This window comes from Merops nubicus, unplaced genomic scaffold (assembly GCF_000691845.1).
Source record: "Merops nubicus isolate BGI_N331 unplaced genomic scaffold, ASM69184v1 Scaffold10693, whole genome shotgun sequence".
Lineage (NCBI taxonomy): Eukaryota > Metazoa > Chordata > Aves > Coraciiformes > Meropidae > Merops > Merops nubicus.
In genome coordinates, this window is record NW_008599561.1 from 5,180 (window position 1) to 20,657 (window position 15,478).

The 15,478-nt window shown below is 41.6% G+C and overlaps 1 protein-coding gene across 1 annotated transcript; it reads right to left on the reverse strand.

Moving 5' to 3' along the window:
- Positions 1 to 10,195: 10,195 nt before the first annotated feature.
- On the reverse strand, positions 10,196 to 13,205 carry LOC103770180 (transmembrane emp24 domain-containing protein 7; the record flags this gene model as incomplete). The annotated part of the gene is made up of 2 exons (XM_008937430.1): positions 10,196 to 10,625; positions 12,960 to 13,205. Coding segments are annotated over 2 exons (483 nt in total), but the record flags the coding sequence as incomplete, so codon positions are not given.
- Positions 13,206 to 15,478: the final 2,273 nt, after the last annotated feature.

The window sequence follows — 15,478 nt, forward strand, 5'->3', positions numbered from 1 at the left end:
ATTATTAACTGGATAAAGTTTCCGTACCACCTCTTTCATGAAGCTTGATGTAACTGGGAACTGTGGTATAATTTTAATAATATTGCCTTGGATATATGCCTTGTTTCTGTATTCAACGAATGTGTTGTAAGTTTGCTTACTACTTTGCTCTGTCTTTATAGAAACTAAGCATTTTTATTTAAAAGCAATGCAGTGGCAGCATCTGAATTTTAATGAAAATATTATATTCATCTTCATGCAGAAGAAATCTTTCAGTAAACTCTTCCTGCAATAACAAATAAAAATTACATATCCCACAGGCTCTGCACTTTAGTTGTCTCTGTGTATGTAATCACTCTTACCGCTTTCACTGCGGTGCATCTAGTAACATGAAGCTGTTCTGTAAGGAAATACTAACCTGAACAGATCTTTTGGGCTATACAGGGGAATATGTGAAAAATGGTGTAATGGATGTATTCTCCACCAATACAGTTGTAAATTATGAAATTACATGTCCTAGACACCTGATGGTAGAGATTATTCACTGTTGCATGTCTTGCTGTAACAGTATTTGGTACAGTGTGTATATTCTATAAGTGGATAGATATCAAGTATAGGAAGGTAACTTCATTCAAGTGATCAGGCTTGTGTTAGCATGCGTTAAATTGCACAAGCTTAGCACCAGATGACAAAAGTATAACTCCTTGCCTCTTTTTGCTAAATAAGGTTGTCATCTAAAATTGTCACGAGTGTCTTTTGATGTCACATTCAAAGGCACAAACCACCTTTCGCTAAGGAGTGATCCCACTGCAAACACTTTTTCCTAAAGTCATGTGCGGTGTCTTATCTGTCTTAAGAGTCAGCCCCCACAACCACGTCATTAATGGGATGGAATACAAACATCAGGAGCTTTTTCTGGTCATACAAGTCTGCAATCTCTATGACAGTACTACGAGCAAATTTTCATGAGCACTGAAACTTCCTGAAGAGAGATGCTGTTGTCATTACTTGATATATTCCTGACTAATTGGTAAGAATGCAAAGGGGAAAAGAATACTTTTTTTAAAGTCTAAAACTGTTTACTCTTTCACACTGCAGTATTTTCTACAAATTCTGCATGAATTACTGAAATCTCCCTGATAAAATTTCTTTAAAGCCTACAGTAATGCTATGACAGCTCCTACCTCGCAGAATGTGTAGATGGTAAGCTTAAGCTTTTGATGTGGTAAAAAGAGGTATCTGGTCCACAATTCTAAGTTCAAGATTTAATCTTAAAATTGACCTCTGAAGACTTTGGTTTTTCTGCAACAGGTTGGTATATAAAGTTTCACTGTAAATTTTCAGATAGAAAAACTGCAAAAGAATTAAGCACACAGTGCAGTACAGGTCTGCTTTAAATTTGAAGGATAAGTATTATAAGCAGGTATATAAAAGTGTCTGGAAAGCTGGAAAACAGGCCTTAAAACTGTCAACTTGGATGGGAAGTATGACACATGCCATGCACTATTTTCTGTAGGACAGTGTGCATTTTATCTTTACAAGGGAAAAATGTAAAATACCACAGCTAATCATTCCATGACGACTTTTTGTTAATAGTGGATGTACTGAAGAGGACAAAGTTTTACTTGCTTACATCTACAGCCTTTGCTGTAGAAGTTTGAAGTGACTCACCATTTAAGTGATTATGGCTTTTCTGTAAGCCATAGTAAATCCTAGCGCTGAGTTTTAAACACTATCAGCTGCGTATATAGTCATCATGTAGCCAATGTAATTCAGTTTCACTCTTTGAAATAAGTAATAATAACGACATTTAATCTATTTGATTTAGGTACAAAGCAGTACATAACTTCTTTAAAAGCTGCTGATAAATCTTATCTGTCCAAGCCTAACAAGGTCTGTAGTAGAGACAAAAATTTATTTTTATTTTCTCATACTACTCAACAGTTCTGCTGCTATTATTGGGGATAAAACTTTTGTAGGGAAGTGTTAAAACATTCCCTTACATCTCTCTTAGAACTTAACAGGCTTTAAGTCAACTTCTTGTCTTTACAACTTAGTACTTCTTGAAAAGTGGTTAAATTCAGCACTCCTTTTGTCAGATTTCTAGTTGAAGTAAAACTACTGTCTGTTGTTAACAACTTGATCATGTTTGCCTTGATACCAAGAGAAGTGATTGAATTTCTGCAGCAAGCTATCCTTTCCTGCAGGTAGCCCACTGGGCTGGCCCCAGAGATCAGTGGTCTTCTCATGCGTCTTCACAACATTTATGTGACCTTTAATAAGTTGGTACACACATCTGCTCATGTCTGTGCTGAAGTTGTAATGTGCTAAATTAAAATGGACACAAATAAAGAGATTCTTACAGGACTGGTATGATGCCTCAGTCTGTCTTAAGAACTTTATACCTCAACACTAAAAACCTGATTACTTTAAGAAGGCAAAAGGTCTTTGTGGGACATTCACCTTTTTTTGCCCAAACCTCATTACTGTAGAGTGCTACAGACCTCTCTAAAATCCTGAAGGATGTACTTCTTCATGGCTGGATCTTAAGAGTGTAGCTGAACTCTTTTAGAGACCAGGCCTTAACAAGAGGTTGGAATACAGATTTCAACAGTAAGCACAAGTAGCTGCTTATGCAGTGCAGCTTTCCAGAATTCATAGCCTAGCTTACCTAAGCAGTCATCAAGGTTTAGTATTCTTTAGAAAGGTAGAGAAGAAAAATGTTAAAATGCAGGGATTTCAGAGTTTTTTTCCTTGCCTATTGGTTTATCTGGTGTTCCATAAGTGATTAAGGAAAAAATGCTGCACAGCTATTGGTAGATAGGACCATTAGAGTTCTTCCTGCTGCGACTGTAGGTAGGACTTTTCTTCTGCCAGCAATTCCTTAGTCGCCTCCCATGCCAATTTCAGACTCAACCAACAATTACTTCCTTTTCAGCATCCCCAGCACTCTGGTTCATGAGCAGGCAGCTGGGGTTTGGCTTCTACTCTCACAGTTGCCTTTTAGAACCAACAGAGCCAGGAGCTGCTTGGTTTCAGGTCAGCAGAGTTCACATTCAAGACAGCAGCCAGGAGGTGTGCAAGACAGCTTTTGAGATGGATCTCTGCTCTGCTGTTAAGGGCTCCCTGGAGTTCCCAGGAGGTGTGCTCACTGGCCATCAGCTGGAAGATCCCACTATGCAGGGATGTCTGTGTCCCTGTGGGAGAGCCAGCAGGTACTGCAGAGTGTAGAGGAAGAGAGTTGCTTGGCAGGACACAAGCTCTGGGGTAGGTGAACCTTCCTCAGGAGTAGAAGCAACTGTGGATGGCTCTGTAGATCCCACTAGAGCAAGATGAAGGGGTGGCTGTGGGTGGGATGAGACAGGTTTGTCCCTGAGCCCCACCTGGGGTCCCTCTGCTGGGGATACCACCTCTCCAGAGGAGCCAGCTGGCTGGGGACTCCCTGGCCAGGCTTTTTTACCAGGATGGGCTGGGGCAGTGTGCCGTCCTGGCTGCAGAGACCACCACTGCCAGCAGAGCCAAACGGCCTGGGCATGTCTGCAGCAGCTGACCTCCCTCATGTGCAAAGGGCCAGGGTAGCCCCTCCTTCTCCTGTGGGTCCCAGCTGCTGAGGAGAAAAGAGAAAGAGCCATGGAGAAGAAGTACCAGGAGAACACTCCTGGACCCTCTGAGCACCGTCCCCCTGCTGCAGAGCACACGGGAGAGGCATGATTTGGGAATGAGCGGCCCTGGGAGCTCAGCTCTCCCCTGCCACAGGGTGGTAGCGACAGACGTCCGTGCAGGAAAGGTAGCAGCAGCTCCAGAACAGCAGGAGTCCCTGCCTGCCAGAGAAGGGCCATCCTGCCCCCTTCTTCTCCAAACTTGTCGGCCAAGTGGCCAAGGCTACCTTTGCTGCCAGTGGGCAAGGGCGCTGGCCGCTGCTCTGCACCAGCCTTCAAGAAATGCACTGCACTCACCACAGAGCCCCACAGCAGAAAGGGACCCCAGCAAGCTGCTTTGGCCTCTGACCATGTGTAAGGCAACAGGGCAGCCATGGCTGCACCATGAGCAATCCTCACCTTTGCCTCGCCCTCAGCCAGCCTCCCCAGGCTACGGGCATGTAGTGTCTTTGCCTGGGGAAAGGGAAAAGAGGAGGTGAGAAGTGATCCACCTGATGCTGTGCTGGAGTAGCCTCTGGGAGCGGAGCAGAGGCAGGAGGGACACTCACAGCTTTGTGGCCACTCAGCTCCAGCAGCAGCTTGATTGCAGGGAAGCTGTGTGAGACCCAAGGTGCCTTTTCCCTCTTCTGCCAGCACCAGGGAATGACCTGGAAGTGGCTGAGCCCTGTGGCTCCCCTCTAGCACCTGCCTGCCACAGGCGCCACCATAGATCCAGCGCCAGGGTAGGGGGGCCTAGGGCCTCTCCTTGGGTGTCCCTGCCTTAGTGCCAGGGCACAGGAGGAGAGGCAGCTGGGGTCTGCGACACTGGGGTTGGCTATGACCAAGGCTGTGCTAAAGAAGACAAGGTCACTCTTCCTTGTTGCAAGGCCCTGGGTCACCTGTACATGCTGGCAGAGCAGTGGCTTGCATGGTGCCAGGACAGGCATGCACTGTGTTGCTTGCCCAGTAAAATTAGTATCTAGCAGTGGAAGAATACTAAACCCAGGAATGAATTCTTTCTGCAGTTTGTTTTTGCAAAAGGTGTTTCATTTGCACATTTACAAGGACAGGCCCCATCCTGAGAACATACCTAAAATGACAAGGATGTACTCAAAATCCCAGCATTCCTAAATCCTCTGAACAAAGTGAATTGGCAAATTTACAAATGGTTACGGGTATGCAGCTATACTTATGTTCTTGTGTCTTACACCGTGTTGTTGAAGAGTTGTCCTAACCATATGAAGACTTAAGAATTTGAAGGGTACTGTGCTAGCAAGCTTCAGTTGCTCACACCTTCATTTCTGACCGGATGAAGGCCCCTTCCTGACAATTCAAGCTACAGAATGATTTGACTAATGAAAAATATCTATGAATTATACAAATCCTAAATTTATGTGGAGTGTATAAAAAGAAAAAGAAATAATGAAATCACAAGTTCTTTAACTTTCCAGGGTTATTTCGGATATATTGACATTTTAATGGCGTAGTCATTAGCTCAATGACTTAATTAAATCCTTGAATTGCTCTCATCCCATTCCAAAAGAATGTTCAGAATGCACAGATAACAGAAAAATGCTTACTAAGGAAGGAAAATTATTTTGTTCCGAGCCCTTCCACAAAGCCAAAGCATTAACAAGGAGAGTCAAATGCCTCAGTGCCCTCTAAGTGAAATGTCTTTCTCTTGAATGAGAAAGTGATGACTCTGGTTAACAGGTGGAACAGTCAGTCTAACTGACTGAAGGCTGGGTATGGGTGTCTGTCTCAAGTCTAGTGAGGATGAACAGCAGACAAGAGATACCAGAAGGAACTGTGTGAGTTAAGGCTCAGGACACGGACCTGTTAGAGCAGGTCTGGAAGAGGGCCACAAAGATGATGTGAGGGCTGGAACACTTCTGCTACAAGGACAAACTGAGAGAGTTTGGGTTGTTCAGCCTGTAGAAGAAGTTATTGCAGCTTTCCAGTACTTGAAGGGGACCTACAAGAAGGCTAGGGAGGGACTTTTTGCAAGGGCTTGTCATGATAGGAAAAGGGGTAACAGCTTCCAACTGGGCTAGGGTAGCTTTGGAACAGACGTAAGGAAGAAGTTCTTCACTATGAGGGTGGTGAGACAGGTTGCCCAGGGAAGGTGCAGACGCGCCATCACTGGAGGTTTTCAAAGCCAGGTTGGATGGGGCCTTGCACAACCTCTTGTAGTGGGAGATGCCCCTGACCATGGCAGCAGGGGGGGAACTAGGTGATCTTTATGGTCTCTTCCAACCCAAACCATTCTATGATAACCAAACACAGCAGTGAAATTGAGGAATGCGGTACTCCTGTGAAGATTAGTTTCTGCACTCCGCTAAAACTGCATCACAGACGACTCTGCATCTTGAAAACAGGAGGATGGCAACAAGGCTACAGCATACCCTGTGTGCAACTCTAGCAAAACAGCCTGTGGAGCTCAGAAACTCAAACCATGGATGCACAAGGCAGTCAACTTGCTTAAAAACCGCTGTGTTGAACACCAGGGATGCTGGACAGACAGATACCTTGCACACATGTCCTGGTTCTTGTCAGCAGATGAGGGAGAAGGTGTGAGCGCATCAAATCAATCTGCTTAGAAGTACTGCAAAGTAAAAACACCTTATGGTTATGTAAGATCTTGTCCTGAGGTTTGTAACATGGACTTTTTAAGACAAATAATGAACCTTTTGAGAAATGCTCCTAAGGTGAGACAACTCACTGCTTTCCCCTATGTCTCACAACACTTACTGAGTCAGAACAGTAGCATCCTCAGTATAAACACACCATAACCTTGATTTTCTGCAACTTGACTCAACAACCATGGAAGACAAGAGGAAGAATGTGTGAGAGGCTTTGCATCTGTCTCACTTAAGGCCTGTGTTAAACTCTTGGTTTCTCCTCACCCTGGAGTTCTCCTCCACTGAGCTGTACTGAAAAAGGGGTTTGATACTGGTTCTGTAAATATTTGTATGTATTCCACTTTATTATCATTTTTGTTAAAGCTGTTCTAATAATTCCATCCTCCTTATTCCTTTTCTCTTCCTCTTTAGGAGAGGAGAAGGGTTAACAGAGAGTGTCTGCTACAGTCTGTGGGCAGCCCTGACCCTAAACCTTGGCAGATTTATTGAGGTGGTGGCTTGACAGTTACACCCAGCTATCTAGAGAGACTAGCTCAGTGGCTGAGGGAGGCAACTTTAACAGTAAAGAGGATTGCTAAGACTTGGTTTTAAATAATCATGGACATTAGAAGATGCTCCCCTTTCAAATCCTGGGCATCAGGCATCTAAAGGAACCCAGACAGCTACTGGACAATAACAACACATCGCTAGAAGAGAAGAACTTACCCATACTTCTAGACAAAAGGGTTTTTTTAATCCAAGTACTGTAAATACTCTTGAAAAACTCCAAATGTACAGCAACTGCCATGGGAGAAACACAAACAGGAAGAAAAAGCCATTTTGGAAGGTGTCCACCCAAAGCAATGATGCCTACTCTGTCTGGGTTTTAAAACTCAAGTGGTGTGTGCTAAGATTCAGCAAGCAACTACACAATACAAAATATCTCCAATCACACATTTAGTAACTACGTAATATTTGAAGCTTATATCTCATCATTAGACAACACTAACAGGATGCATTTTTCCACCTCATCCCATATGAGCCTTGTATCTACAGAATTAATGTGAAAAGGTGCAGTAGCTGCCAAGTCATTCCCGTCATCTGGAGTCAACTACTTTGAGTTCCACTCCAACAAACAGATTTCTGAACATTACTGCCTGCACTGCTAATGTGCAGTGGGCAGAAAGGCAGTACCACATGATCCTGTTGAAAGCAGAGTTTTTCTTGTGACCTGAAAGCACAGCTAATTATGAACAGCAGTGAGTGAACAAGCACACTTTGTGATGTGGAGCAACAGAAGTAATGATCAAGTGTCAGGTGGTAGATTAACTGTAATGTGTTAAAATACAAGTTGACTTCTCAAATCATTATTCAAAGCTTTTTTGAAGAATAATGCTCCCCACTCCAACAGGCAAACAAACCAGTCAGCCCAATTCATATATTAATTTTTATTTTGCCATACAATATTCACAGGGTCTGCTTCTTGTCTTACACAAACTAATCTTTTTTTACCCCTGAAACTAAAACAAGAACTGACATTTCAGGACACAAAAAGAAGTTCTGTAAACATAAAACATCCAAGGAATAGCTGAGACCCAGGGCCTTTAGCAATTAAAAACACAGTTATATCCCCTTTAACGCAGGGTGTTTACTTGCGTATCAACCATTAGCCAAACTGTTACTTTCATATAGTAAGAAGATGCAGCTTTAACCAAAAGTCACAATGCATTTCTTCACCCACTGCGTGTTAGCATGTGTTTTATTATATCCTACTCACTCACATTTTAAAAACTATATACAGCTTTGTTTAGACGTGTGTTTGTGCCGTGTTTTTAGTAACACAAAAATAAAGGCATTTTTAAGCTATTGCTGCGTATTATGCAGCAGGACACCAGAGGATTGGTTCAGATACCTAAATTCAATGCAAAAGTCAAGTCCATAAAACCTCAGTGGTGTGAGAAATGTTGAGCTGAACAGTCCCACTTCACACATTCAAACATTATGAAAGAACAGAGACCTGTACATGATGGTCAACCATTACCTGTCTCACCCTACTGTTTACTAATTTTGACAGCACACAGAACAACTTAGTGGAAAAAAAGCCAACGTATTTCAATCTTTAAAACAAATGCTTTTCTTGTAATTAAAGCTACACAACTGATGCTCAAACTCTAAAACATAATAGTGGACACTATCAAAATTAAAGAATGTTTTCTTCTGACACTTGCACCAAAAAGTGTACCACTTGCCTCATTATTGTGTGCAATGCAGCAAAAGAAGTACTGAGGATCACCTGCTGAAACACGAGAATAAAGCATACAGGTACAATCAAGAATACTGTGTCAGGCACAGATTTGTTATCTCCAGAAACCATTAGGCAGTTTCCTAGTCTTTGTGAATCTAACCATTTCTGGGAACCTTGCATCCCCAAATGGGACTGCAGTATGTAAATTCAGTACAGGATAGAAAAACATTGCCTACAACCCTGAATGTTACACACTGATGCTCCTGTGACTGTTGAAGTAATTTCTGAGCTGTTCGAGGTTTGTCTTTAGTTTCCTCAAGTCGCTCAGTTCACAACAGAGAGTGGGTCCACTTTTTTTTTTTTTTTTTCCCCAGCCATCACAAGACCTTAAAAATCAAGTTATCTTAAATCAATTCTTGAGACTGCTCAAGTGTCACCTGTGCATGTAACTTCAAATATTTGCTAGAAATAATACAGGCAATTAATAAAGGGTTAGCATTCTTCCTCTGCTTGCTAAGAACTTAAGAAGCATCTTTTGAATTATCTAGCAATATATGAAAATTTTTTTTCACCTTAGTTTACTTTGTGTGTACTTAAGAATTGGTCAATCTGCCTATTCCTCCAGAGACATCTGGACAGAGTTTAGGTTTATGATGACCAGCTCAATTCAAGCTACTCATATGTACACACATTTACTACTTTCCACATCCAAATAAAACAAAAACTTTACAGTACCTAAGCTACTAAAGACATGAGCAGTGGCAATGATGCAACTATAAGTCTACCAAAAAAAGAGAACCTGAAATACCTAAAACATTTCCTCCCTAGCGAAGAAGAGTGGCAATTAGATGCACAAGGCCATCAGGTATCAGTGCACTACACACACAGAAAGTAAAATTTACAGCACTTGTGCAATGCAGTGTCAATATCAAACAGGCCTCATAATAGAAAAAAAATTTAGTCAAAAGCTTTCTATGTGCCAAACACATAATATAACCTTGTCCAGTGCTGGTGCCATGCTGATTAACAAACAAAGCTACTTCTGGTCTTAATTCCAAAATGCAGCAGCAGCAGCAGCATATGAGAGTACAGGAACTGTACAGTTTCAGCGGCAAAGTTGTAAGATTCCCCATTTTATTGCATGTTTTTTACAGAAAGTTGGAGATTTGGGTTTCTGAATACAGAAAGTGGATTTCCTGAGTAGTCTCAGCTTGCAATTTGTCCAGTAAAACAAACATTGTAAAAGAGGAAATACATTTTGTAATATGGAAGAATGTATGTTTCAGCAAACATACTCAGGTATAAAAATTTTGCAAATTTTGAAAATGAAGACTTACCAGGTTGATGAAGAATTTATGCTGTGATGTAGTGTCAAGCTGGCAAGTTTTACAAATAAGCAAGGGGTATCATTGGATTATTTTTCTAACAGCCGATCAAAACAGTGCACTACAGTTCATCACATTTGCATTTTTTATAATCCAATACATCAAGCCTGAAAATTAAAGCCAAATGGAAGCCAAATGGAATTTTCATACATATTGTCTCTGATATCAAGACACTATACTGTTGGGTTATTTTAAAGTGTTGTATTGCAGATGGCTGATTTTACTGGGTAAAATCAAACTCGGTTTGGATTGCAATCAGTAGAAATAAAGAGGCTGCTCAGTACCAGGTATTTAATACAGGAAGCAGAAAACACTTAAGTTTCAAAGTGTTTTTGAAGTATTTCAAATTGTGTGTCCCTTTCATAACTTTTTGGGTCTGTTTTGTGATTTTTCAGGGATGAGGGGTAGACACATTTGGAGGTTGCATATATTCAGATCCTTTGAACATACAATTAACTGAAGGATGGTTAATTTTTAGAGAGGAGTAGCACACAATGACCTGAAGCGTTACCACTACCAGTTAGGATCCAACACGGGTTGTTGTGGTTCTTTTATCTGAGAAGAAGCTTTTGAGGAGAAACACCTGCCCGATGCTAACAACGAGAAGAATAATTGCCTCCCCTATTGACCAGTAGGCCACCCTCGTGTTGAGATCCTCTGCTCGGCTACGGCCCTGCGCCTCCCGCAGGCGGAAGTGAGTCTGATAATCGATGACAGACTTCAAAGCCTCATGAATGGAAACACAGGCAGACTCCATCTAGAGGGGCAAAAAAAATACACACCACTGAATTAAGAACCCTTCTAGTGCCTTTTCTGTGAAATTTTGTGGGTTGATATTTAAAATCAGGATTAATGCAACTTTGCAAGCTAAGGATTAACTCGGCCTGTTGTCATACTGTAAATGCACTAAAATTTAACTTACATTGATCCAACTACAGACAGGAATGCAACAGACTCTTAAATACAGAAGCATGTAAAACTGTAGATCCAATAAAAGCAACAGGGTCTGAGAACGACTAAACAAATTTTATATTAATGTATATTTGAGTTCAAAACTATCATACAAAATACTTTTGAAATGTCAGCAATCCCCCAGCTATTAGTTTTGCATGTACCAGAAGACAAGCAGCTGCTTATAACTTTAAAGATGCACACAGTATGTGTCGAATGCTTCTGTGTTTCACTGGTCTGACATTCTTCACTGTGTAAATCTACTTTACTGGACTCAACACATTCTTTTGAGAAGAGACCATTAAGGCACATACACAAAGTGGTTACAGGACAATTCTTTTACCTTTTGGTGCTCCCAAATGCTGCATAATATAATCATATAACAAATACCCTGACTTCACTCCCATTTTTCAGTTAAAAAAAGTATTGTTTTTCAAGATCTAGACCATTCTTCACATAAACTTCTCCCACCTCCAGTTTACATTCTGTAAATAAGAGTCAGTACTCTTCCCTGTATTTTGATCACCAAGAGATTTATCCATAGATCTTCAAAATACTTCATTTCTAGTCATAATTTGTTTTTCTGGCTTATGGCTTAAAATCAGTATTTCCTGAAGATCAAACAGCAGAAACTATTAAAAAAGGAAACAGATAACACCTTGATATGACCACGCTCAGCTACTCTTATCTGTGTCTAACCATCTTTTCAAATTAATGGCTGTCAAGAGAGGCATCTGAACAAGTCCAAGATATTATTCTCAAAAAAATTCAAGTTTTGCAAACTGCCTTCTGCCCTTGGTCTCGCTGTGAGAGCTCTCCTAGCCTGCCGAAGGGATTTAAATACAAAGTCACTCTGGTTTTAGGGTTTTACCTATTACTCTCCTGTGAAAGGCTGTCCAAATTTGGTCACGCTATAAGACTCCAAGGAAACTGCAGCAAGAACCCTCTTAACCAATGATGTCTCATGCTTTGAAAATTAACTTTCCCTTTCCCAAATACCTTATTTGTATTGTGCATGCTACAACCCAGGGATAAACTATTTGTTAATACGTCTTCTGCTAGAGACTGCAAGGGGCTGCAGATATGCTGGACCCAGGAACTGTGTGTTCTGTGTTCTCAAAATCCCTCTGCTGGTGCCAAGAGAGCAAAAGAAAATCCAGAACACACAGACTGAACAGAACGGAGACCAAAGTACAGAAAAGAGACAGAAGGATACAGAATCAAGAATCAGAATACAAAGTAAAGCAGAGCAGAATAGTGAGAAGAAGAAACGGGCAAGAGCTGTAGCTGAATTCACAGCAAGTCACCTTCTCATTACAGATCTCAGCTACTCCAGACTTAGGTGAGGTAAAAGCAAGTGATTCCAATGGCATTTGGAAAGCAGTATTTATACTGCTGAGTCCAGATCAGCAAAATAGTGACCACATCCAGCATTCTTTAATGCCTGTTGAAAGGGAGGTTTGGTGACGGCTATAATGTAACGACATGTTCCTTGGAAGCAAAGGTTCCAAGCGAAGTTCTGATGGACGCAGATTGGGTAAAGGTGACACAAAACTGTAAAATCCTGAAAATATAGTAATCTGACACTTCAAAATACCTTATAAAGGACAAATATCTAGAAGCATGCTAAATATGGCCGATTTTTTTTTTTCCCTAGAATTTTCTTCTCCATTTTAAAAACAGCAGTTATACAAGAGGTGAGCTTAAGTCCTCCCCCAAAAAGAACTCCACTATTTTAAATATAAAAAAAAAAATCTCCAAGTCTTCTCAAACCCTGATGTATCAATATTTAGTTTGTGAAATCCACACTTCAAGAGACACACAACAATAGCATTAAAGATTTTCCCTTAATTAAAAAAACAAACCACCAAACCACCAAAAAGACAGTGTACTAGAGTTTAAGTTACTACCCTAATTTTCTCTTACGCACTTGGTGATTCCTTCTCAGCTCTGTCCTGTGTTTTATAAATCCTGTCTTCAGGAAGAAAACTTATTCGTAATAATACAAATAATTTTATTTAGTAATCCAATTAATTGATCTTCAAAAGTGATAGCAGATTAAGTAAAAGTAGACTAGATAGCTAATGCAGATGAAAGAAAAAATTGCCTTAACGTCTGCTGCCAAACAACAGCATTTTACCTGGGTAAGTGCAGTTACTCTGTTCTCACTAGGAAACAGAGGTGGATCTTCCCCAACCTGGAAATCAAAGTACACAGTTTTGTGTGTGAACGTAGAGAATTCGTTGCTGAAACAGAACTTGTATGTTCCATTTCTGGATGCAGTAAATGTGAAGCTATCATATTGTTTCTTCATCTCTTTGTACAACACGATGCCATCAGGATCTTCCAACCGACAGTCAACGTCATAATGTCCTCCAGTGATCACCTGAAAGCAAAAAAACAAGGAATTGTCCTTTTAAGATAACAGACATTTGCACCTTTCTTCTAAGAAGTAGAATTTGTCAAGTGTCATTGCAAGTTTTTCTGCTTTAAAAAAAAACATTTTTAAACATAATGCATTAATTTGAAAAGCAAGTCTGGAAAATTATTTTCTTACAGAAGACATACAGAACTTCATTTAAAACTCTTTAGGCTCAGCGTATTTAATGTCAACTGTATTTTCAAACCATTTAGGCAGGCAACTTTAGCTACTTTGTTATAAATAGCTGTACAACAGCAATGGCTACAGTAGACAAAACTCGACTGGGCAGCAAAGACGTTCCTGTAACAGATCAGCCACTTGCTGCAGGCACAGGTCCTCCCTGGAACCATTCAGCAAGAGGCTGCTGACACACAGTAGGACAGCCCCCCTCTGCGTGGCCAGAGCTACCCTAGCAGCGCCAGCGGCCGCAGGAGTGGCACTCACCAGCAGAACAGGTATTTCCACCTGACTCAAGTGTTTACCCACGTGTGCCCACGCACAGAATGACGTTCCAGGGGTCTGCTGCCCGCTCCAGCACAGCATTTCTTCCCAAAAACAGCACATCCAGATATCTTACAACTAACTCAAACTTCGCAAGATTGTCTGAAGTTTTTTTTCAGGCTTTGGTTACTGTTGGTCTACAGCATACTGCTCTGCAGACTGCCTATCCCATCTCTGCAGGAAGACCAACTGGCGGCTTAGGCTTTCAGAACTTGGTGTTCCATTGACCCTTGAACTAGTAATTTTGTACTCAAGAAAAGAGTTCTATGCAAATGCACGTCCCTTGTATATGCATGCAGAGATCACTAAACTATTTTATTATCTGGGTATCCACACTTCAGTTCACATAGTACCATTTAAACTCCGGAAAGAGTTTATTTAGATATCAAGTTACCAAAATGGTAACATTACTGATACAACTGAAAACACAAGAGATCTGGGAAGCAGCTGCTCTGCAAACAGAAATCTTAAAAGTATTGTTGGCAAGCAATACCTTAATAATTTTTCAAAAAAATGTAATGATAGGATACAACAACAACAACAAAGGACTTCTGGATGTCTCTGCATCTAGTTAGGTTCTTCTATACAGAAATGCTTACCTGGCTAGAAGGAAAGACAAAAGTGCAGTTCGCTATAAGGAAACGTTTCATTTTTTAAGCACGATCTCAGATTTGGCAGGGGCATGCTTTTTGCCAGCTACAGGGAAGTCACCCATATTCAGCTGTATCACACAGCCTGAAAGGGCCAGTTTACATACACAGGGTAAAGATCCGACACAGCTTTAAAGTTCCCCTGGGGCTCCTACCCACAGAGCTTGCCTGAGCCTCCTCTCAGCTTTGAAGGCAGGCTGACCGAAGACATGCATGCAGCATTTCACTCTGCTGGTAGCTGGGCGAGCCTGGGCTTTCCTTTTAACAATGCTACTCCCGTTCCGATCACTGGCAAAAGTGACAACAGCACAGGCTTATTGCCCAGGAACCTTCAGTGATAGCCACTTCAGAACAGGTGAGACAGCACTGCACAGAAGAGCCTTAACGAAGGCAACAGGCAGGGACAAGAAACATTTGGGTAGGGAAAAAGACAACTAAGAACTACAACACATAAACCAGAGTAACGTGGACAGATATTCGGCAGCAACATTGCCCAAACACTAAAGGTGGGACAGCAGCCAGGGGAGAAAAAAAACACAGGAGGGATTTCAACAAGAAAAGTCTGACCATTACAGTACACAGCTCTGTCAAAAGTCTCCAAAGGTTAACTGTGTTTCCCATCACCAAGGATGACTTCTCCCATATTGCTGCTGTACTTCTCAGTGACTTCACCAGCTGAAATGATGGACTGAAATGTCTCAGCCCCACCAAAACACTCACAGGCATCAAAACTGTCAGAGCTGTTTGCTCAACAGAGCTAAAGCTGAGCAACGTGTTCTATCATAATGGCTGCCTGTTCAAACTGATAGAGACTGGGAAAAATAGGAAGAACTGTGCTGCCTTGCTTAAAACATGCTTGTCAACCGCAGTCTCAACGAGATGTTGGTTGCTCACGTTTTATTTTTTGGAGCCTCCTGCCTTGCTATGCACCCAGCACACTTTGCTAGTGCAGCACACCTACTCCAACACTCTTTGTCTGCGACTCCAGTTCGAACCGCACTCCAGCGACAGCTGCTCCAGCTGTATTACGCCTGTCACGCAAACGCCTCGGAGCCCGCACGGAAACAAGTTCCGCGGCAGCGTGCG